We start from the raw sequence: 26081 nt of genomic DNA, 5'->3' as shown, positions 1-26081 counted from the left end.
TATAATATGCTACTGATAAATATATCAAGTTAATTGAAATACAAAAAGGTATAATTGATGTTAGAGTAATAGTCTCTCTACTGAATAACCGGGCCTTCTCGTAACCACTCGGAAAGTGTTCACGTCAAAAGACAGAGTTACCATCTCCAATTCATGGTTGTTAGTTGTATATCACTTTTTTGGTTTGAGGTGTGATACCCGAGGGGTGCCTCATCACCTAGTGGCCAAATCTAGTGGCAGAATCCTCACTACAAGGACCATCTAGAAAGCAAGATAACACTAGCATTGCTCAACCATAAAATTCCAAGTTAATAAGAAAATTAAGATTGTAATAAAGCATATAATACATATATACCCTAGTGTTCTAGTGTGATTCAGATCTGGATTTATCTCCTTGTGTTTAATTATCATACTTTTCTATTATGACTTTGGGAGAATAAATAGTTTCAATAAGGTTAGAATGTATATTAATGCTAAATGAGAAGATAATTGGATACCTTTGCCTACATTTTTGAGATTGATTGACTCTAGCTATGTCCGCTTTGTGAAAATTTACTAGTATTTACTTGTGTATATTCTTAGTATGAGGTCTTGAGGGTAATTGCAAAGTTTGAGATTTGCTTATCTGAGTGGATGTAATTGTCAGTATTCCTAGGTTGATTTTGCTAAATGTTGTTAGATAATCAAGAAGTAGCAAAATCTTCGGTGATTTTGTTGTTTTCTTTTCAAGTTTCTTAATTACTTGAGTCTTGTATTTTCTTTCTTTTATTTTGTTTAATTGACTTAATGAATTTTGTGGATAAATTCACTACAAACCCTGACGAGACACAACTCATCCACTAGTGGAAGCTAGGGGTTTAAAGGCTTGTTGCATATGCTAAATGCAATCGTAATGCCTGCGAAAGTGAGTTAGAATTTTTTTTTAATTTTTTTTTTCTTTCCCAATTCTTCGTTCTTCTGCTTAGCTTGAGGACTATGAAAAATCTTGGTTTAGGGATATTTGTTAAATTCATAATTATAATATTTGTTATGCCCAAATTATTAAATGTTAATATTTTATTTTAACTAATTAATATATTTTAGTTATAAATAGGCCTTTAATCAATTGAATCTCATTTAATTACTAAAAATGGTCAAATTCTAAGCTCAAACCAGAATTAGGCTTAGCCACTACTAACCAACTGAATCTACCTCCCATCTTTTAAGTCATGCTTAAGTCAAACCATGATCCACTAATCACTTCTTCCTTATCTAAATCAGAATGAGTCAAAATTCCTTTTTTTTATCAAACAATAGATTTTTAGCAATCAAATCTCTATCAAGTTGTAGAATTTTAGCAAGGAATCTTCACCTAATGCAGCATATTTTCAGCTTCAATTCAAGTAAAATTTCAGTAATAATTGCAACAATAAACAAATTTTAAATTCCTATTTGAGCAACAATTCCAACAAGCAAATTACCCACCTAATGCAGCATATTTCATGCAGATTTTTACCCGACTTTATACACATATTTACCAAATTTCAAACACAATCACAACAAATTTCTAGCCAATTAGGAGTAGATTTTCATGCTCCAAAAAGTCTATAAATAGAGGGAGTGAAAGCTAGAGAAAAATATCTTTTCTAAATTCAGCATTCAAACTTGCAATTGTTTCAATTCAATTGGCAACAATAGAGCACATTCGAAGAAATTTCAATCTTTGTAAGTCAACAAAGTTCATATTCTAATTTTCTTTTAGCGTAATCTCTTAATTTTGGATTTGGCTTTTGTTTTTGAAAGACGTATTCTGCAACTCTCTAATACTAAATCTCATGTTTATTTTAATTTAAGTTGTGTTATTAACTACTAAAATGAATTTCCAATTTTCTTAAGGTTGAGGATGAAGCTTGTTGAGAACATATTTCTTTTATTCTAAATCTCTTATGTGTTATTAATTGCTAAATAGGTTATTCTTTCTTCTACTTTAAATTTGTTGTTTAGAATTTAGATATTAGTTATTATTCTTAAAAAAAATACATCTAATGATTTAAAATTCTTATTCCATATTTTCTAAAACTGAAGGAAGAACATAATTTTTATGAAAACTGAATTGTTCATTCAAAGATAATCTCCCGATCCACTGGTTATTGATTTCTTGGTGAATCGTAGAAAAAGAAGAGATTTACGTTATCTAATAGAAATGTGTTATCTACAAGTAGATTCGAAGACCTTATTTCTCACACTTAATTAAAAGAAATTTGTAAAAAGGTTTTCTTTCTCCATAAATCTCCTAAACCCATTTTCCAACTAGGTTAAAATTATTTTTAAGATTTTCAAACACTTCAAGTTTTCAAATAAGTCCTCGTGGAATCAATACCTTGCTTGCCGATCTACTCCATAGATTCATGCACTTGCGAGCGTGACTTAATTTGTCACAACAGACTCGATTGAATTCTTTCGAACTCCTCTTGATAGGCTCTTACAGAGGTCTTTTGGGTTAGCTTCGTCAAGATGGCTTGGAAGTCCTTATAGTCAGAGGGTCCGAAACACACACAAAGCACGTCGGTGAACTCCTCCTAAGTGGCGAAAGCACGCGCACGATGTGCTATTTGAAACTATCTCACCGCTATGTCTTCAAGGTGGAATGAGCCTAGAAGCACCTTTTGGTGATCAAGTGTCCCTTAATATATGAAGAATTGCTTCACCCTATAAATCCAATCCAATGAGTCACCACCGTTGAATTTAGGGAAATCGACTCGAACAGTGCGAGGTTGTGGCATTTGATCGCATCCATTCTTGCGTCCTTAGTGAAGCGACTCTTGTTGCTAGACCCTTGGTTGATATTGGGGCTTCTCCCACTCATCCTAAGGCTTCTCCTCTGGATGTGGGGCAATAAGTGCCCTCGGGTGCAAAGGTGGTAAATCAATGCGGCGCCTGTATGATTCGTCACGCTGTTGCCATGGTGCCTCTAGGATCGGTCCTCGTCGATTTCCCTCTCTAGGTAAGGGGAGATCTTCATGTCTTCGATGACGCTCAGGGGTATGCATTGGAGGATAATAGTTCCTGTCAGCAAGGGTGGCCTTGATCTCCAATAATGTTTGCGCCATGAACGCCAGGGTTTGCGTGAGATCAAGAGGGCCCTATGTTCATCCTCGTGAGCTCTATGGGGATGGAGATTTTGACGGAACCATGTGGTCCATCTCCAAGCCTTGATCGCTTGTTTGCTTTACCTCCTTCGATCTTGTGGTAGCCACGAAGGTCCGAGGAACGTTGGCTCTGATACCAATTGTTACAAACCAGCCTAATTCGATCTACAAGGGTTCTCGACTCAATAAAGCTCATAACTTCCGAAGGAATCTGCAAACAATCTAACCGACAGATCCTCTTGAATTTTGGATATGTTATCGCTTTTGAAAAAAGCTTTCCAACGAATCCAAGATCATATGATTTGAACGATTAAATCTTAAGATATCGACCAAACAGTGTCAAAAGTCAATTAAATCCTAACTTGGTAGCCCTCCAATAGCTAAATAGATACTAGGTTTACTCTTTAGTGTGAAGGGAGAAAAGTTATTGTAAAAGATAGAGGTTAGAAGCTGAAGAGGCCAATCAAAAACTTGGGCGGTAAAAAAATGGAGGAAGATGACACTAATGGCTAGAGACAAATTGAGAAGGAGATAAAGGCCAAAGCCACTTCAATTATCCAAGATCATACTCCTGCTAAGATTTCCTCCACATATTTATAGAGGTTCACCACCCAAACAACTAAGTTAAAACCCTAACAAACCAACAACTAAATTAAAACCTAACAAACCAACCATTTTCACCACGGTGCATTCGATCGCATTCGAATGCGCAATTTACATTCTCTATAGTTGTGAACGTGTACAAGCGTTCTAACGGCCTCATTCGAATGCGGGTCCATGACGTTCAAACGCTCCTCTGACAAAAGACTGTATTCTCTCAAGCAAACACAGACTAGATAAATAGACTCATCACAATGAACCCAATGCCGCGAGTAGATCCAATCCGACCAAGTCGTATCGAATAACGCTCTCACAAAAATGACACCTTGCACTCTTAGCTAATCTACAAATACAAACACTAATAACAAAATTAACAAAATAACTTAAATAGCCCTAGTTTTATAAAATTAAGATATATTACAAAAAAAGATCAAGGTGACTTAGTGATATAAAATAAGTTAAGAGGTAAAATATCTTTTGTTCAAAACGATGAAAAATTTACAATTAAAAAAGGCATGAACAATGTTAACTTTAGATGAAAAACCTAATAATTACAACTTTGTCAAAAGTGCACGTAGAGGCTAAAACAAATTGTAGGGTGTAAAATAATTTTAGTATACAATATAAAGAGGGTAAAATATATTCAACCCCTTCAAATATTACACGAATCACAGAAGTTTCTTCTTGTGAACAGCAATCCAAACTCACATATATGTAGATCATTTAAGGAATTTAAATAGCCACATGCATTTCCGTTCATCAATTTGTAAGGAACATTTGCAGTAAAACCCCTTCTTCTAAGGATTACTTATAGCACACATAGCTGAAACATTTTTCAAACCAATTGCAAGGTTGATAACGTAAAACTTTTAGAACTCTCTTAGGTATCTATTTAAGCAATCCTCAAACTTGGTCGTATAGTTAGTAAGCTGCTATTTCTGGAGAAATGATCATTGAACCAGTTTCAAGTAGGTGAGATACCCACATGTTCATCCATTTGCTCCAAGACATCGAATGTGTTATTAAAAGCAATAGAATACAAGATAAAGTAATTAATGGAGAATTATTTCTACCACAACTTACAGGGAATTACTTTTAATAAAGTAGACAAAATCAACAGATATTGCAAAGCTAATGCTGATGAGACAGGTCTAATTGTGCTTGGTAGAACTGATCATGCCAAATGGCCCAAGCATAGTTTTCAGTGATGGTTCTAGCTGCTTTCCATCTTCAGAGGACCCTTTGATCCATTGGGTCACAGTAACATTAGGGATTCGATCTCTATCTATTCTTCCCTTGATGAAGGATCCATTCCAGTTGAGGGGCTGTCAGCGAAATACTCTTGGTGTTTCAAGTTCACACCATACTGTTTAGTGAAATAAATGTTCACAGGATGTAAGAAATGGAGTAAATAATTTGATAAGAAACGACATTAACAACAGTAGGTTATAGCTATATAGTTAAGAGCATGCACATTCTCAAGTGGACAAAAGAATAATTAAGGTCACTTTCCATAAAATGAAACCTCTTAACTATTTACAATGACAATCTTCAATCACAATTTCACAACTAAAAGGTGATATCATTTAATAAGTGACAGCTCATATCAATCAGTTGCCTATACATATACATGCCAACTATGATTTGAAAATCTTGCTATCAACCACCATTATGGAATTCATGAAAGCCTCACATATGTGATGCCAATTTAGGGGTGAAATGGGTTGGATTAACTCCGACTCAACTCACAACATGACCCGACTTGGTTCAGATACGAGTAAAAAAAGCCTTTACCCAACCGGATATGGATATGGATAGGGTTATATGGATACGGATACAGGTATAGATAATTTATTTAGATACAAATACAAATAGCGGCTATCCATTTACCCGCATATTATATACAACTTAGTAAATAATTAGTAGTAAAACTTGTCATTGTCTACCCGACCTATTAATAAGTTGCAACCCTATCCATAATAACCCATCTCGATCTCTCTCCCTCACTCCCTCTTCATCAACCACCTCCTCTGCTGAACCCTAACCATCTCCATCTCGCTTTGACCTACGATTGCCGACTCTATCTCTCTCCGATGACTCCCTCTCCACCAATCGATCACCGCCTCCTTCCTCTCGCCGTTGCAAGAACCATGCCAAGCTCTTCCTCTCTAACGCCTTCCTCTCTCCTCATGCTCGTCACTTCAAGAATCCCCCCACTCCCATTCCCTCCCACCTCTTCGCCAACATGCGCAACTTCTTGGGTTTGTGTCTCCCAACCCCATATTTCTCTCTTCTCCATCTCTTTGACCGATTCCTTTCTTGGTCTTGTTCCTCTTTTCCACGCATGCCCAATACCCTCAACATCCTCACCACTTTCCCCTTCTTGGCTTCTTGCTCGTGGGGGGTCCCCAGCCTCATGCTTTGCCTCATGATATGTTGTTGCTCACCTACTACTTCCCAATTCGTCAATAATCCCTCTACACTTGCTGCCGTAGTGAAGGTTCGTTCCCTTTTCATGAGACTTGGTTACAGTGGTGATTGCTGAAATGTTTATGTTGTTTGATAATGTTGGGGATCATAAGAACTCCCTTTTGTTGTTGTGCGGTTGTTGCTCTTTTTTTTTTAAAAAAAAAAGTAGCTTAATTATGGTGGTGATTGTTGAAAACGTTTACGTTGTTTTCTAATGTTGTGGATCAAAAGTATTTATCTTTGGTTCTAGGTCTGTTGGACATTTCATCTGAACAAAAGTATTGGATTGATATCCTTATTGTGTCTCTGCACTAACATTTGGATTGTTTAGAATGCACTAATTTTGTTGGATATATGAAGTAGCATCAATTGTTGAACATCAAGTTGAGATCCATTTTGTATTCATATATGTTTAAGATCCAGTGCATATCCAATTTTTACCTATATCAGTTTAGTTAGGACATTATTTTAAATTTTTATACCCATCCAATATCTGTATTAGGAGGAAAAATATGGATTGATCAATATCCGATCCATATCAAATTCATTTTCACCCCTATGCAATTAGATTCCACAAGACTGGTTCACCCCTATTAGATTCCACCAGACTGATTCACCCCTATGCCAATTAGATTCCACAAGATTGATTTTTATTAGAAGAAAGAAGATCAAATTAGTAAGTGCCAATAAATTATGCATTTGATGATTCCGAAATTCAGATGTTTCAAAATCAGCATCTTACAAGTTACAACTGTTTATTTATGGTTGCCAGGGGCATTTATTGAATGGACAGGTCATTTGACATTTATGGTATGTTTCAAGCAAATGTCACCTTAATAACCAACCACTTACAGCAAAGATGTACTTCAGGAAACAAATTTTAATTGTCATTATACTAGGTACATTAATTAATATTACTATTTAAATGTTCCATATTTAAAATTTTAAGATGGTACAGACTTCTTAGTCAACTTAATTAACCTTATGTACAGTATTAATACTATCTTTCAATTAATTTAGAATTAATGGTATTAGCAACTCACTACAGTCTTGTGTTTCAATGGACAATTTTATATTTTATCATATGATCTCAATAAATTGAAAATATTTGTTATCATGGTGATCGTCTGTCTATAGATATATAAACAAGTTACAATATGATAGACAAACAAATAAATCCCAAGCAAACCCCAGTCTTATATGATTTTGCCTTTTCTAGAAGCTGGCACCAACTTCCACAATCTGTTTGGATGGAAAGAGGAAAGAAAATAAGGGAAAATGAATTTCTTTCCTCTTGTTTGGATGTAATTGAGAGGAGGAAAGTAATGTCCTGCTATTTTGCTTGAGGAGAGGAGAAAATAAGAAAGTTAACACTAGTACTCCATGATATGTATAAAAAGAAGTCTTACAGTTTAGTATGTTAAATACTTTTTTATCCTTTAATAAGACACCTATTATGACCTGTTAAATAACCTGTAATGGAGTTCACAACCTCGTCAATGTAAATGTAAATTAAGTAATGTATATATATATATATATATAAAGTTTCAAAATTAAGGAGAAAAATAGGAGAGAACAAGACAAAACAACATCTAATGAAATATCCAAGGTTTTAAAAGAGTACAGACGGTAAGAGTACAGGTGGTAGACCAGCAAACAAGGGGGTCATATAGTGCCTAGGCACTAGATGGGCACCCAGAATTCAAGACGGTTCAAAAATAAATAGTTAGAGATGATGTTAAAAATATGCCATGCAATCTTTATAATATACTAATGCATTCTCGCTAAGAAAATAGCTCAAAAGTTTCAGTTCGATTTCGGCCTAAAAAAACTAAACATTTATAAGTTTTGATCATTTACGAAGTTTTGGTACAGAATTTCATTTTTTTGCTCGTTTGTTTTCGGTCAAGTTTAAAAAGATATAACACAACAAGAGAGAAAAAACTCTAAAAGTTAGTAGAAATTTTCCAAAGAGTAGGAAAACATCATACCTAAATAAGTTCACAGACATTGACCAACAATTAGGAGAAACTAATTGTTACCAAATTTATTCCTGCTAATTGATGCTACCAAATTTACCAAATTTATTCCTGCTAATTAGAGTACTGAGGCCACATTGCTCATGTTACTAAATGTATTTATCCTACACAACATATTTACATACTGCCATTAATAGTAAAAATATATAGGATAAAGAATAGATTTAGCCATTAATGAGTAATTACATAAGGTTATTATGGATTTATGCTTAATGAGGCTCATTTTACCAAAACAGATTTAAATGTTGCCATTTATGGGGGAATTAGATTCGTATTAATTAATGGAAGTCATTCAGTAATTAGGAGGAATAAATGCTAAACTAGTAAAAGAAAGAGATTAAAGTTGAGTAATCAATGTTGATATCAACGATGGCCGTGCCGTAAGAGGAGAAGAAAGAAAAAACGAGATACTCACCTTCGTCGTCGTCAACCGCAGCTCGCCGTCGCCCGAGCGCGTCGAGTGCCCTAGCCCGAGGGAGAGATGAGATCGAGAGAGAGAGAGAGAGAGGGCACCCGACGCGCTTGGGCGACGGCAACGGAGACGGCAACGGTGATCGACAACGGGTAGCTCGACGGCGAGCGACTGAACTATTAGAAAGGGTGCCGTGCGGCACCCCTCGTGCCATGTGCCGGTACTCCGCCGGCACGGCAAGTGCTGACCGGCACGCCCCGTGCCGATCAGCGCGTGCCGGTCAGCACGGCCATCCATGGTTGATATTACCGAGAATGGAAAGCATCCGGCTGATTTCAAACCTAAAGCCTAATCAATTATCTTAGCCATCCATTCACTTTGAATTTATGCCTGTGATTAGGTCTCTATTTAACAAAATCTGGGTAAACAACCAGTTTTGGATGAAATAAACATAAACTAAGCCAACATTGCAACGTTTTAAGCAAAACTGGATGGTTTAGGCCAAATCTCACCATATCAAAACTAGTCTATTTAGTAGTTTGACTATTTTATCAGAACAGGCTTGGCTGGAACCTATACATTTTGGCTGATTTTCCAAATCATTGCCAGGAACCATACTACTCCATTAGAATCCACTAATCAATAAACATGTACAATAATTTTGAATTTCAAAGTCACCTACATACTAAAACATGATATGAGATACTAACGCCGTAACCTAGATTAGGGGTGTCAAGCTTGACGAGTGGCTCAGACTCGGCTAGGGCTTAGCTCGACTGAAGCTCGAGTCCGGCTCGACTCGGTCAAAGCTGAGCCGAGCCTGAGCTAAAGCTGGCTCACTCAGGCTCAGCTCGATAGGCTCGGTTATGGGCCATAAGTCATGAAACATTGAAACCCTAATCCCCAAATCTATTCCCACCTCACATCCCCTCGAGCTCGTCTCCTCGAGCTGTCACCACCTCCTCCTCCTTCGAGAAGACGCCAAGCCGCCGCCTCCTCCTACTTCGAGAAGACGCCAAGCTGCCGTCGTCTCCTCGAGCTGCCGTGGTGCCGCCTCATCAAGCTACCACGGACCCAAGGTGCCACCTCATCCTCTAAGCTTCGCCTCGCCCTCTTCTCCAAGCAGCAGCCGCGTTGTCCTCCTCCATCGGCCGATAAGAGGCTTGAATTGGCTCGATCTAGCTCGACTTAAATGAGGCATGATAATAGGCTCATTTTAGGCTCGGGCTCAATTAGGCCTGGCTCAGGCTTGGCTCAAGCTGAGGCGAGCCAAGCCTCAGCCCAATAAAGAGGCTCGAAATTAATTTTGAGCTGAGCCTGAGCAGCAGCCGGCTTACTCAAGCTCAGCTCGTTTACACCCCTAACCTAGATGGACCTAACTGGTGTTGGGATACCATGGGAGTATACATTTTGGCTGATTTTTCAAATCATTGCCAAGAACCATACTAATCCACTAGAATCCACTAATTAATAAACATGTACAATAATTTTGAATTTCAAAGTCACCTATATACTAAAACATGATATGAGATACTAATGCGGTAACCTAGAAGGGACCTAACTGGTGTTGGGATACCGTGGGAGTCTAAGCGAACATAACAACGATGAAAAACATAAAAGGCTAAAAGCAACCATACAGGAGAGACAAGATTTTTAGGTAATTCACTCAATGTGGGTTATGTTTACGGAGATCCCATCGATTTCACTATGTAGATCACAGAAGAGAATATATGAGAGAAATCACTCTCAATCCAAGAACTCACATTCTCTCTCTTATTCTCTCTCTACAAGACATACCTCTCAATATTTGCACCCTAGACCTCTACAAGAACTACAAAATCTTATGGTATTTAGATTGTGCTGATCTTCCTTTCCTAAGGACAATCTACAAATTAAAATAATAGGAAAGCCTTCAAGTAAGAATCCTAAATAAATTAGGACCCCAAAATATTGCTAGTCATTAGAAATTATTCAAGGTTCGCAAATATTCCTCAAGTCTATTGACTAATTTCGATAGGGTATTGGCCGATCTGGATCGGGCGAGTTTCAACCATGAATCGGAACCAAGAGAAAAGGAGAAAGAGAGGGAGGAAAGTAAGAAAGAAAGGGAGAGTGAGAGAAAGGGGAGTTGAGAGAGAGAAAGAGAGGGTGGACAGCTTGTTGGAGATATAGAGAAAAGAAACAAAGAAAATACATACTCGAGGTCGTTGGATATGTGTTGAAGGAGCCGCGGAATGTTGATGGAGGCTGGATCTATGTCGGAGAAGCATCGGTTTGCTTAGGGGAGAGAGAGAGAGGGAGGGAAGTCGGAGGAGAGTGAGAATCATCGGGGTTTATTTTTAAGTGAGAGATTAGAGATGAGAAGGATATGGGAGAAAGAGTTAATGAGAGAGTGAGTGGGTGAGAGAGAGTATATTTTTATTAGTATGAGAAAGGAAAGAGACTGCTAAAAAGGGACACACGTTGAAATGGTATTTTTTTAGTTTTTACACTTCATATGTTTATATTCTATATCGTATACTGTCAATATGGTCGATATATATCATTTTTTTTTATAGCCGATTATAATCCCAATCCCAATTCTTGGAATCTTAGAACTATTAAAATAACTTTGGCAGGGCCTAGTCCGATTAAATTTTCACTTTATAACAATCTCCCATTTGAAGAATAATCTAACTCATAACATGACGATATAAGTCTTCAACATAAATCATGGCTCAACTCCAACGAGAATCTCAACTCCATCTTCACTCTCGAATATCAAGAGAAGTTAAACAGGACTTTAACTTCTCAACTAGAAATTAATATGACCATACATGAGGTGGTGATGGGTAAACTGCTCTATATATGCATTACATGGTCCTAATACCAAAATGGACCACACATTAGCTGCATACATGTATCACATAAGTATATGCACCCATATATAGGCTAGTTATGCGTCAAATATGCATATGCTTGCATATGCATATAAAAACCACAAGTTCTACTACAATATATCTATCTTGCTTAAGATTTTGAGTCATTAGAATTTTATTGGTGTTTTCTTCAACTAACCATATCTCGTACATATATTTACTTGTTTATTTCTTGAACAATCATATGATTAAATTGAGCAAGTCCTCCATCAATCCCACTGCACTTACAGCTTTATAACCTAACCCAACTTGTTATGTACACATTGTCTATATTTTTGGAAGAGAAGAGATGAAGATAATTCTCCAGATATTATGTAACTAATTTACCTTTTTTTTTTATTACTAATAAAATGGTCAACATACTATGTACTCTCTATATATTCAACTGCTATACCAGACAAGTTCTTTTGATAACATAGACTGTTTTGGAACATAAAGGAATTTGACATTTCAACCTAAACTAATAGCAGACAGATTTGTCTTTAAAAACTTGCAATGATATAATTATTCTACTTCTTAAGAGTCAAGAAGTAATTTAATCACCTCGCGCAAGGCTTTTGAGAGATCTTCCATTGTCAAGACAATGCGCTTATCCTGCAGTATAATAAGCTCAATATTCACAGTACAATCACAAAAATTTACTTGACAAAGAAGAATTTGTAACATGAACAAACATAAAAAATTTAGACACAAGCTTGCACCTTAGGCTGCTTACTCTTATCTTTAACTGGAGCTGCAATCCTAGCCTTGCATTGCCTACCCCAAAAAGAAAAAGGAAAAAAAAAAAGATGAAAAATTATATTGAACTGATTGTTAGCAAAGATGATGAATTGTACACAAAAAGGGATATAGGAAGGACTAGATTGTTGAAAATAATATCTTTTGGAAGAGCTCTTAGTAGGCTCTAGCAGATTTTCAATTAACTTTTAGCTAAATAATACATAATACATAACTAAATGCACAAAAAGTAATAAATAAATAAAACAGCAGAACAGCATAAAGGATTCATCATCTAAATAATCAGGAGTGAAGCTTTAACTGCCTCATTTATGCAACAACAAAAAACTATAGAATGTTACCTAAGATAGAATAAAGAGAAGAATAACAGTTTATATGGTTTATGAATAACAGCTATATCAGAAAGAGGAATTTGTTCAGATCCAAATAGGAAAAGCATAAAACGGTGGATTTTGAATCCAAAAAGCAAGGGAGAATGAGACATCTTATACAAAGGTATGGAAAGGAGACGTGACAAATTACCTTAATCCTTTTACACATAGATGAACATAAAAAGGTTAAAAAACTAGGTATAGCTCGAAATATAGACCTACCGTCCTATTCTAGAAAACAACAAAAAAAATTTCTTTTTTTTCTTAATTTGGAACATGATTAATCTCCACTTCGGATATAGAGAACCCTTGAGAAATGTGCAAGTACATCTTGGGAAGGAAAAAAAGTAGCATAAGAACTATAGAAGACAATAAATTACTGCAAAATAATTCTAAAAAAATTTAATAAGAAGGAATTAGGAATGAAAAGAGAATTAAATTTAAAAAGAGTAAAAGAAGAGGAGGGAAGGGGGATGAGGGGGTACTAATATGTTTTCTTTTTTTAAGACAAATTAAGAGTGTGATAATCTGTAAGCTCAAACAAAGTTTCTGGGTGATATCTAAGAAAATTTACTCCATTTTGGAATGAAACTCATTTATACAATGGTAGAATGTGGAGACACTTAATTTTTTATATATCCTTATTTGGTCTCTAATGGTAGTGTGGCATTTACTCCCTCGTTTTGTGTTGCATGTGTCATTTAGATATAAAGAGGCTGTTGATCCATCTAAGATTATACAAATCAAGTAGGGGTTTCACCAGAATTACAGACTATTAAGTTGAGTTTTTTTCTGAAAACATTTTGGGTTCGTAATCAATGATAAGAAATTATACTTCAGATTCAATGTTGCCTAAAGGGATGATCAATCTACTGTGGGCTTAATAACTGAAGTGGATTGCTTCAAGATACTACCAGTCTGACAAATATATTTTATTAGTTGGAAAGAGTAGTAGCTTGTGTTTATTTAGCTAAGCTTAGCTGAAATTATTGTATGCAAATCAATTAGAAGTGGTGAGTCCACATATTAAAATTTCTTGTTCATTGTACTTCTAATAAGTGTCTTATTAGAACTTAGGAGAGAGTAGTCAATTAGAGTTGGTTGAAAAAAATCTAGCCAAAGTACTCAAAAGGTAGAGCATATGGACCTTAATAAGGATCACTTGCAATAATTAGAGTAGTCAATGCAAGGAATAGATAGCATAAATATTCTTGTTTTTACTTTGGGTTAATTATATTTTACCTCCCTATGATTTAGTTCAATTGCACAAAACTCTATGCATTTTTAACTTAAGCACTCAACTTCCATGTGGTCTACACTAAAGTGCAGTAATTCTTTTTTTAATCATATTTGACCAATCTAAATTTCAAATTTGAAGAATTTCATTAGAGATAAATTTTCCAAAACATTTAAATAACATTGATTGGATTTCAACTGACAAAAATATGATATTTGATATATTTATCATATTTTATCATTTGAAATCCAATCGATATTATTTTAAATATGTTGGAAAGTTAATACAATTCTCGACAATTTTATCTCTAGTGAGAATCTTCAAATTCCACATTAAGGTTAGTCAAATATAATGGAAAATATAATTACTTCACTTTAGTCTAGACCACAGAAGGGTTATGTACATAAGTTGAAAATGCAACGGTGTTTCATACAATTAAGCCAAACCATAGACTCTTCTAAGTGTGGACATTTAGGAGGCAAGGAACTGATTTTCCTAAATCAACTTTTCAAATGAGTACAATTGATTTTCCTATTTATGTAAGTAAATGTTTTGTGAAACATATTTTGCATTATGAGTGAATACAGCTGGTTTATCTACTACCGAAATAAAATGTTTTGTGATACATATTATACAACCATGAGTGAGTGGAATTAGTTTTCTTACTCTTAAATAATATATTAGTAGGATTGGTTAGTGTTTCATAAGCTTTAACTCCATTGAACTGGTCTCAGTAGGGTTGCAACTGGTCACACTCATTTACAGATATGAAACAATGGGGATTATTAGGGTTCTAAGAAAGATGGTGGCTAGAAAGGAATAAAGAGAGGTATGGTTTACACCTCTATGCTCAAATTAGGGTTTCACATCCAACACTCATGAAGGCAAATCTTAAAATTCTTCATTCACCCTAATTGGAGAAAAGGTGGGTTTATATATAGACCTAACAATGACAGAAAAAAAAAAAAAATCTAAACATCAGCAAAAAAGTAAATGCAATGCTAAACACTATAAATAAACAAATACAATCTTAAATGCCATAAATAAACAAATGCATAATAAAAAATGACTCAAGACTAAATCCCTAAAGAAGATATTGCGTTGATATATGTGCCAGTGTAATATGTCAATAATGTCCACATCATTTAATATAGCATTACTTGGGATGTGCCATAGAGTACAATTCGCAAGTTGAAACTGGACGATGTTTCAAAAAGCATTCACGCCGCCATGGCCAGGCTAGCATCAGCCACCCTGCAAAATAGCTTGGTGACATTTGTGCCCAAGGCAGGCCGCTTTGGCACCTGCTGTCTTACTAAGGCAATAAAGCGGGTTGGGTCAGGCTAATGAATGCGGATGCAAATGCGAATAACTTTAAGAAAAAACACCATAAGCTTTCCTCTCTCATTTGATTTATCGAGCCTGTCCTAATCCCTTTCCAAACCGTCGCTGCTCTTCCTCTCTCTCGATCCTCCTCCCTCGAGTCGCAGTAACAAGCGATGGCAAGCGACAAGTAAGCTCTTCTTCTATTTCTTCTCTTCTTCCCTTTCACTCTCAACATCAACAAGCTCTTCTACCCTTCTTTTCTTTTCTTCTTCCCTTTCTCTTTCTTCCCTGCTCGGCTACTCTCTTTGAACTCTATAGTAGGGGTGTAAACAAGCCGAGCTTAAGCGAGCCAACTCTAGCTCAGGTTCAGCTAGAAATTAATTTCGAGCCCTATTATATTGTTTAGGCTCAACTCAACTCAATTCTAGCCGAGCTCGAGCCGAGCCTGAGCAGAGCTCGAGCTTGATTAGAGGATGAGGAGGCGGTGGCAATATGGACTGCGGCATGTCAAAGGAGTAGGAGACCGATGGAGGAGGCCGACGGAGAGGAGGAAGAAGAGGAGGCTGACGCCAAGCCAAAGCCGATAGAGGAGGAGGTCGTCGAAAGAGGCTAGAGGAGATAATCGATGGAGGAGGAGACCGACGGAAAGGAGGAAGATGAGGAGGCCGACACCGACGCCCAATGCCGATGGAGGTCGCCGATAGAGGTCGGAGAAGGCATTTCAGTCGATGGAGGAGGAGGCTGACGAAAAAGAGGAGATGGTGGCGGCTTGCCGATGGAGACCGACGAAGAGGAGGTGATGGCGACTTGTCGATGGAGGTCGATAAAGGTCGACGGAGAGGAGGTGGCAGTGGCTTACCGCTGGAGGCAGATGAAGAGAATGCCGAATGGGTGAGGGTGGGGTGAGTAGGGGTGATGGGTGAGGGTGGGGTGTGATGAAGGTAACGAGTGATGTGATGGCTATTAGCTGGGAAGGAGAGTAAACGAGCCTATCGAGCCAAGCCTGAGCGAGCTGGCTTCAGTTAGGCTTAGCTCGAAATTCAAATCGAGGCTCAATTTTGAGCTCACGCTCAGCTCAACTTGAACCGAGCCCGAGCCGCTCATTTATTTTGACACCCCTACTCTATAGTAGTATTTTCAATAATTAGTTTGCTAATTATTTATTAAGATTATTTTATTATGCAAAAGAAGAAAGAGATCACTATCGTGACTCTCCTGAAAATTAGTTTATTTATGCCAACTAGTTTGCAAATTATTTATCAATGTTAATCTATTATATATTTTAATGCTAATTTTCTTTCACTATCCTAAAAATTTTGCTAATTAGTCTACTAATGTTGCGGTTCTTAATTTAGGTGCATAGTGAAATTGCTTCAATTTTTATTAATTTTTATTTATATTTAGGAAAATAAAATAGTTTCTGGCAGGTGCATTCAAACACAAGAGGATAGCGTTCAAACGCGGTCGTTCAAATGCCTGATCTCGTGTTCACACATATAGAGAATGTGTTTTGGCTGTTCGAACACGATCGGAGTGCATTCGAACGCACAACGAGTAAGTTGAGTTATAATAGAATTTATTTAGGATTTTTGGAAGTTTAGCTAGCCTCTATATATATGGAAAAGCAACCTCTTTAGATTATTGATTATTGAATAGTAGAATTGGTTTTCTTCTAGGCTTGAGTCATCTTCTCTCTCCTCCTTCCTCCCTCTTGGTATCCAACCCAAGTTCTCGTCTATGGCCAAGGTTAATCCTCTATCGCTTCTCTCTCCTCTTTCTAGCAAGCAGCCATACTTAGAAGCTCCTTTCTCCCCCTTTATCTAGTTCCAAGCACTAATCCATCCACCATACCATAATCATCTTCCATAACACTAACTATGCTACCTCCTGACCTTCGGTCATTGTTTTGTAGGAACTTTCGATCTACTCATCCGATTGACGAAATTTCAGTTGCATTGGATTCCTAACTCGCAGAGAAATAACATATTCAAAACTCATATCAATCCAACGGTTAGATCGATCTCAGTTACCTTCGCAAGTTTCATGCTAATTTATGTCCAGATTATCAATTCAGATAAAAACTCATCTTCACCAAAAGCGACTAGAACAGCTAATTAAAGTTAATATGTTATACACTTATACTAGAGAGCAAAGGAATTTATACAGATTTATAATGAAGGTTTCAGTATCGAGATCAAAATTAGCCATTAGAAAAAATAATATGTATCGAGTGTATTGATTATATCAGCCGCTCATATCGAATAGAACTATTTATAATTATGTAAAATTCTATGTATTATTTAAAATGCAAGAAAACTTCTAAAAATTTATAAAAAATAACAGAAAAATAAGAAAATAAAAAATTAGGCACATATAAAACCTAAAAACTTAAAAAAAAACTTACTCGAAACTATAATAAATTTCACCTTAAATTTGACAAATTTTTATACTCATAAATTACTACTATCAAACAACAGCAAACAGTGTTCTATAGCAGTAAGAAAAAAAGAGTTAAAAAATAGGTGTGAGAGAGGGAAAAAGAAATGGAAAAAAAAAACACTCGTCCAAATTCACGAAAGTATGAACTAGCCAAAAGGACTCACCGAATCGGCCGCCAAATGAACTTGATGAATTGTGAGAGTGGGAGGAGAAAGTGTGTGAGAGATAGAAGGTAAAACCTAAAAATTAAAATAAAAGCAGTTGATGACATCAATTACTAATGTCTCCTAAGATATATTTTAGATTCGACCTCAGTCTTAAAAAAATTTAGTTTCAATGATATTACTCATTTTAGCCAATACGACCGAAATCAATCGATCCTAGACCGAAACCAATCACAGTTTCTGATCCGGATTGGGATCAACTATGACCAATCACAATCCGGATCAACCGATCTCACTCAGAATCAGCCGATTTTGAGATCCATGATTATAATAGTTTGTGAATTGCCCAATGGACCCAATTTTGTTTTCTTTCACTATCAGAGGAATTAATTGCAAATTATTTTGCGAATTATTGCTAATTAGTTTGTGAATTGCCTATTGACTCAAATTTTATATGCAGATAATCAAATATGCCCATAAATTCCTCTCAAGTACTATTTGTAGCTGGGTTGTCATCTGAATATTTTGTGCCTATTGGCTTCACTGATCTAGAGTGAAAATATAATTAACATACTAATAAAATAATGCCAACAAAATGAAATGTAAATTTTGTGAGAAGACCACCAAAAAATGAGTTAGTAAATTTAAGAAGCATATTACTCATTTTAGATGTGATGTTATGGCTTGTCCAAAAATTAGTGATAAGGCAAAAAGAATTATCAAGGAACATCTAGAGGGGAATCAAAAGAAAAAGGAGAAATTAAAAAATGCAGCAAAACTAAGGGCAAAAGTAATCATATTGAAAGAGAAAAAAATTTAGAAATTTCAAATGTTAGAAGTAAAAGACTAATTAGAGGTCTCATGGATAAATTCACCTCTAGTGATCCTGAGTTGTGTGAGCCACTTTTGAAGAAGCAAATGGCTAAAATAGATGATGGTTTAGAAAACCACAATGTTGCATATCAATTTTGACTGATGCTTGGACAAATCAAAAGGAAAAAGCATTATGAATTTATGTGTCAGTTGAGAGTTAGTTTTCTACGTTCTATTGATTACTCTAAAGATGCACATACAGATGAATCTATCTATAACATTATTGTAATGATATCAAGAAAGTGGGAGAGAAGAATATTTCCCAAATTGTGACTAATAATGTTGCTGTTAATTTAGCAGTTGCACGAGTGGATTCGAATGGATTCGAGTGAATTAACCATACCACAAATCGACATGTTGGTGACCGGAGATAACTCTTCAATTATTCCTAGGACCAAGGACATTGCCAATAGTTCCTAAGTTCACAGCTTTGATCCTTCCTCCCCTGCCTATAGTTGTAAGGAGTCCACTCGATAAGATACCACTTCTAGGGCCTTATGATAGAAATTTAAAAGCTAGCCAATTTTAATGGTAAGTGATGAAAGCCACGACTTATTAGGGGTCCCAACGATTGCTAATAATGTCGACACACATCTCCACACTGCTGCATATTACTTAAATCCATATTACTTCTATAGAGATTGTCATAAAATAGAGAATGATTTAAAGGTAATGGATAGTATTATTAGTTGTGTTGAAAATTTTACTCAGATCCATTTAAATCCACATTTCAAATGTAGAGATGAAAGCATATATAAAGACCACTAGGAATTTTGAAAAAACCACTAGCAAGATTAACAAAAGAAGTTAATAATGATGAATTTAATCCAGGTAAATAATTCAATCCATTCAAATCCATATTTCTTTACTCTTATATAAGTTACTATCTAATTTTTATGGTTATTAGCTCCTTGGTGGAGTGTATATGGAATCGATGCCCCCTACTTGAAAGACAACGATTAAGATTCTTAATTTGACATGTAGATTCTCAATTTGACATGTAGCTTCTCAATATGTAAAAGAAATTATAGTTCTTTTAAATGGATAAAATATCATTGTATTAATGAAGTTGTCCGTTCTAGTTGAGGAATTTCAATGTCATATTTATTTGATCTTTGATTTCAAATTTATTAAAAAAAAAGAAATAGATTGGTTAAGGTTAAATAATCTAGTTTATGTACAATTTAATGCAAGAATGAAGAATCGAAAGATTGCAAAAGAGAAGAATCTTGTCACTTCAAAAAAAAAGAAATAATACAAGGAATTAATTAGATAATGAGCCTATAGAGCGAGAAATCTTCCCAGGTGAAGGATTATCTTGGGAGATGGTGACATAAGGGTTTCATGAATTATCTTGCCATATGCAACATATCCTCTATCTTACAATACCTCTCTTCTCACCTTATAAGGGTTTCATGAATTCAATGTATATTCATCCGCTTCACTTGATACTTAACCATGGTGCCAAAAATTAGTTTCTTTTTAGGTCCTAAGAGAAAAGGAACACTTCCAAAATGTTGTCAGTTTCAGCCATTTCAGATCTGGTTTTGCATTTTCAGATTAAGAGTGTTTAGGCTGTTTCAGCCTACACCTCTACCCAACCACATATCTGATATTGTCATCTCTTTCCCACTGACTCATGCACGGGACAAGCTCCTATCCCTTTATGTCTCTCCTTATATCCCATTCTCTCGGACCTACGTCTAAGATTTTGCCCTGTGCAACACCTTGCGCCAGGGCCAATAATTAAATGATCTCATAATATAACATCCAATTCATGAGCCTCCTACAATTATTTGGTCTAAGATGTAAAAATCTTACAGCTAACCCTAATTATTTTCATTTAAAAATTAAAAAATATATGGAAGAAGTGAACACAATGTTACGAAGCTGTCACAGAATCAGGAAAGAATGAGACAAGATAAATTCATTGCAGTAGAAAATAAATACAGCATTCTCCAAGCTGTGTCGCAGAATCAAGCATGGATGATATAGGAGAAGTGCCTTTTTATTGTTAGGATTTGCTACTAAGTCTACATGAAAAGGAAGATGTAAAAGATTGAAAGAAAGCGAAAAAGATGGCCAATGATAAATATTGGATAATCAAAATGGGTGACAAACCTACTCTGCATATAAATTTCCCAATCTATATGAAAAATTCACTACGATATACTGTATGTGAGGTTTTAGATCAATTAATGTTATAATTGACTGAAATGCAAGCTTGAATAAGACATATCACCAACAAATGTAGTACAACTTAAGACACACAACTTAAGACACCTGTAGATTGGAAAACTACATATTTTACAAACAATCTGCAAATCATGGTGAAATACTGAATTCATACACAAAAGGAATGATATGCAAACAAATGAAGAAATAGAAAGTCTGAACATACTGGAGAGCATCACTTGCAACCTCTGAAATGAACTTTTGGGCAGCTACAGCTACCAGCCTTGTTCTGTCAACAATCAAAATAACAAATCAACCTTCATGGTTTTAAACAACAACAAGCCAAAAAGGAGGCCACACAGGTTTGACAAGATTTCTAGAAACAACAGCATTTAGTGCATCTATAATGAAGGAATATTAATTCAATCTAGGTATATGTTTAGCAAGACCAACATAACAACACAGATTCAATTTTCATAAAATGAGGGTGACCCCATCACAAGCAGCATAAAATGTGATGCTACATATGGCAGCATGGTATAGCAACCCTAAAGGATACTCTTTAAGTCACAGAATGGCACGAGTCAACACGTTGACATGTAATGAAGACGAACAAGGTAAAGCTAAAAATATGTATCTTCATCTGTAGTGGATGAATCCACGTCCAACCAAGTAAATGACATGACTTGGCACATCCAAACTTTAGATCTATGATAGATAGTTAAGAATAATTTATCAGCATGTGTCAGATGTATCAAAGAATGATCTAAGCCATTTTACATCATAGTCAAGTCTCATTTTAAAACATTACTGATTACCTTGTTAGACGACAAGTGATGAATAGATATGCTAGAACATCAGATAGACAATCAGATATATTGAACGCACTAAATAAGTTTCAAAACTCTCAAGATTTTTTTTTCATTTGTCCATTAAAGATTATTTGAGGAGTAGTTTAATAGTTACGTGTTTTGGAAACTCCTCCAAATAATGTATTTTTAGCTTCAAACTAAAACTTAGAGTACATTTATATTAATTAAAGGTCTAGACAAAAGCTAAAAGTCAATTTATGTTAGAAACCCTTGCCTATGAATAAGCCCTAATAGACTAATTGAATATCATATAATTTCAGGATAAACAAGAAAATGTCATGGTTTTCTTTATCCCTTCCTTGATGATCTTTTTTTATTCCCTTCTAATTCCCTTCCTTCATAATCCCTTCCTCTGCAGAACAAATCCAATAACAAATTTCTACCCTTCCTATGGCAAATTGATCACCAATATCTTAGCCTGCCAACTGAAATTTATCGAGTATGATACAACCTCAAGCGACCTTTGAAGGTCAAAAAGTTACAGAGATTTCACACATGAGTAGAGCAGAAAGGTCATATATGCAACCCACATATACATATAGTCTGCTTTAAAAATTATCTCACGTAACATAGTAGAAAAAACGAAGTTAGAAGCAGATCCACATCTACATATTGTATTTCGTCATGTATGTACACTAAATGAATCATGAGGTTCCACTAAAGCATCAATTGACAGTTGCCACTGTTTTGCAAAGCAGCCACATAAACCACATATGCCAACCTCATACATATTTGCGGACCGCATATTAACTGCCAAATTGTCACCAATGACCACATATTGGCCGCATATGCATATGTATCCTTCTATGCATATGAAAGCGCTATGCCATAACAGTGAGATATTTATAACAGCACTTCATAATATTTTTTTATTGATTAATTTTGTTGGTGCAACTTATCATACTTGAATATATTTATGAGTAGTTAGTTATATGAAGAAAGTAGCATAGAATATTGTGAAAATGATTCTCCATATACTACTTTGTAAGTTTTACCTATTTATTAGTTTGGTATGATTAAACATTCGATAAACTATATAGGTAAATTATATATGTGATATTAATATTTTTATTGCTAGACCACATATGCACTTTTCACAACATTGACAGTTGCTTGTTCAACATACAATTTCATTTCAAAATATTTTAATATAACATTGTGCATGTCAATAATATTATCTAAGATAGACAAAACAATGTTTACTCAAAAGGAAAGAAAAATTCGGAGAGAATTTAAAACATTTGTAATCAAGGTAATATTACAATTTACACCCTAACTTTTTCTCTTATTATCATTGACACCCTATCATACGGTTATTTATTATTGAACACCGACATTTTACTTCTATTGCCTCAAGAAATACCCCAACTTCAATTTAACCTGACAACTGCTGATGGAATAGAGAATATTCTGTAGCTTTTGAGAAAAAAAACTAAAATTGAGTCAATCCGGTTCCCCATTGCAACTTTGCCTTCTCCTCCCCCTTTTGACCTTATTGATATTAAGGCCACTAAACATGTGTAGTTAAATTAACTCATCTCTGTTGTAACTCAAGTTTACCAAACTAATGGTAGCATGTTTTTGAGACATGAAAGCAAAATTCAGGGGTCGAGTAACAAATACTCATCTGATAGCATGTTCATGATAATAAGAGCAAATGTAAGGTGTAAATTATCATATCAAATTCCTTTTAGTTAATTAGGATGAAAATGTTTCCATTATATGTTAAAAGAAATCATTTGAGGGACCATAGTGAAGATCAACAAGAACCTGTTCAAATTACCAATCGAGATGCTAAATTTTGACTTCAACCATTGGTGAAGATAAAAGATTGATTATGCATGAAATAAAGATAATTTTGCAAGGACTAAGGGCATAAAAACTCAATCACAACCACAACAACAAAAGGAGGTGTTCAAAAATCAGAAGATAACAAGTAGATACAGATTCAACTTCAAAAGTTCAAATCTATCAATCAACTTTGAGAAGGTTTGCGTGTTGGAACTGTAATCTTGTAATCATGTCAACCCACACTACTTTCAATGTTAATAGTGCCTAAAAGGAATATATCACATAAAATCAGTTCATGAGAGAGATCAACTTCTTAGTGTTCCAATAGCAGCTCAAAGAATAGTTCCACATGGCAAAAGGGAGATGACATTACTGAATATTCTAGAGCATAAGATAAGCAGTCATTGTCTCAATTTTATTCAGAAGATTATCAAACTCCAGGAGAGATCATTCTATTTATTCATTAAGTATTAGTTATTTAGTTAAGTCCAAGTGAAGTCAACCCACAATAATATGACAGATCACGCTAGTTTCTCAAGGGAGCGGAGCTTCTTCTGTTTTGAACTTTCTCCCAAAAACCATACCTATTTGGTCAAGTCATGCAGCTCTTATAAAAATAAAAAAAATAAAAAAAAAACTCTTCAGCAAGTCTTTTCCTTTCCTCTGTCATTATTACCATTCCCTTGTTAATTATCTCCACTTTACCAAGCTTTTCCTCTTCTTTTAACAGAAGAATTCTGAAATTAGAACCCTAGAAACATGGTCACATCGTCTAAGAAACCCTAAGAACCTCGAACCAAGAAAAACCCTATTATTCCTTTTCATTGCAATCTCAACCATCCTACTTGCTCGAACTATAGTCGAGGTTCATCAAAAAATTCCCGCACAAAGTTTCACCCGTGATCAAAAAATCAACATCGAAGAAGCACCAATTCCCAATCATCTAACAGTGAAATATTTCAAGATCCTAAACAAAACATTCCCAGAAATTACTAAAATTAGGTAAAAACAAAAAGATGACACGAAAAGAGAGGGAAAAGAGTATTTACAGCCGCAAGTCGGGGCAGTGGAAACCGCTCTTGGAAAGATAGTGCTCCACGAGCTCGTCCGGAATCTTCTCCCAGTTCAAGATCAAAAAGAGTCAGAGATATGAAACTCTCTTTAGAATTTTTCGAACCTTGGAAACCAAGATAAAAGGGAAAAAAGAATAAAAGAGAAAATTTGCGTTTATTACGGTGGGGGTGTAATCCATAAGGGAGGAAAGGAATTCGGTGAGGGCGGAGTCGTCGTCGTGCCGGACATCGCCGCCCGACGAGTTGCTGCTGTTCATCGTCGTCCGCGAAGGCAGAATGATCTGCTTGGCGACTGCCGCTGCTGTCTGCCCCTCTTCCACTTCCAGGCTTTTACTTTTCCTTCTATGATTTTATCCCGTCCAATTGCTGATTCCTCGGGAAGATTTAGTACAAGGTAAATTCTAGATATTATTCTTTGTTATTATGTTTTGAGTTCTATTATTTCAGAAATAATTATTTTTGTGTTTATTCATATTCTAAAAAAAGAGTCCAATAATAATGTGATCTGAGTCGGAGTGGACCACCTCGTGGACATTAAGCTCATAACTTAAATCACTTATCTAGGACATCTGCATCACATTTGCAAAGTCAGAAACCTGTTTTGGCCATTCGAACACACTCGACAAGAAAGCTTATATTAGTCCTACTTTCTTCAATTGTTTAGGAGATATCCTAGCCTCTAAATACGTAGAAGGCGACCTCATTAGGGGGTTATGGAATGAATCATTAAATTATCCTATCTTTTTTCCTCTATTATGAAATTTTCCCTCCTCGCTCAAACCCTAGCCGCGTGCCACCTCGATGCCGGCTACTCCTAGCCTCCCTCAACTATCAGGTCATCCCTCCTTCTTGGGATCTTGACCACCTTCGCCCCCCTTTCTTCTTTCACCCAATAGCACCTCGTGCAACCTATTCATCACCACCATCATCACCATCACCCGTCACTCCATTTCCATCGCAACACTGCCTATTTTTGCCCTATCTACAATCAAAATCTGCGAAGAGTGTGAATATAAAAAAGTAGATCAAGAAGATACAGAATGAACCTATCTGGTTTCATAATTTTTTGACTATTAGAGAATATTTAGAGAATATTTTCCTCCGACTGTGCAGACTGTTTCCCTATATCCGAGCTTGATCAGGTAGCTAAGGCTCAGTCCACATCAAGTTCTTTAGACACCATGCCAACAACCAGATCCATGGCATCGAGACCCAATGAAGGCACCTCTATCGAAGGAGAGGCCACATATATGGCCAGATCTGAAACGAACCCAAACTCACCGATCAAGACTTCTCCAATGACTTCTTCCATCTACTCAGATCTGATCAAGATGTTCGCGGACATGATGGAAACACAATGAGCCATGTAAGTGTCGATGGAAGTGATGACTCAGGTCCTCTTAGGAGCACCAAGGAGCACAATGGCAACCAAGCTTCCCACTTGCATCCGAATTGC

At 35.9% G+C, this 26081-nt stretch overlaps 1 protein-coding gene across 1 annotated transcript; it reads right to left on the bottom strand.

Moving 5' to 3' along the window:
• Positions 1 to 4663: 4663 nt before the first annotated feature.
• LOC140766500 (transcription initiation factor TFIID subunit 10) lies at positions 4664 to 24997 on the bottom strand. Its single transcript, XM_073105880.1, has 6 exons — positions 24787 to 24997; positions 24602 to 24666; positions 21116 to 21178; positions 12268 to 12322; positions 12110 to 12160; positions 4664 to 5094 (listed from the first exon to the last, which is right to left on the bottom strand). Exons 1-6 carry the CDS (start codon positions 24880 to 24882, stop codon positions 5014 to 5016), a joined length of 411 nt encoding a protein of 136 aa, XP_072961981.1. The 5' UTR covers positions 24883 to 24997; the 3' UTR covers positions 4664 to 5013.
• Positions 24998 to 26081: the final 1084 nt, after the last annotated feature.

The sequence above is a fragment of the Typha angustifolia genome, chromosome 9 (genome assembly GCF_048772165.1).
Source record: "Typha angustifolia cultivar Huaian chromosome 9, ASM4877216v1, whole genome shotgun sequence".
NCBI classification, from domain to species: domain Eukaryota; kingdom Viridiplantae; phylum Streptophyta; class Magnoliopsida; order Poales; family Typhaceae; genus Typha; species Typha angustifolia.
Note: the sequence above shows the minus strand (reverse complement) of the source record. Positions and strands in the feature narration are given on the sequence as shown.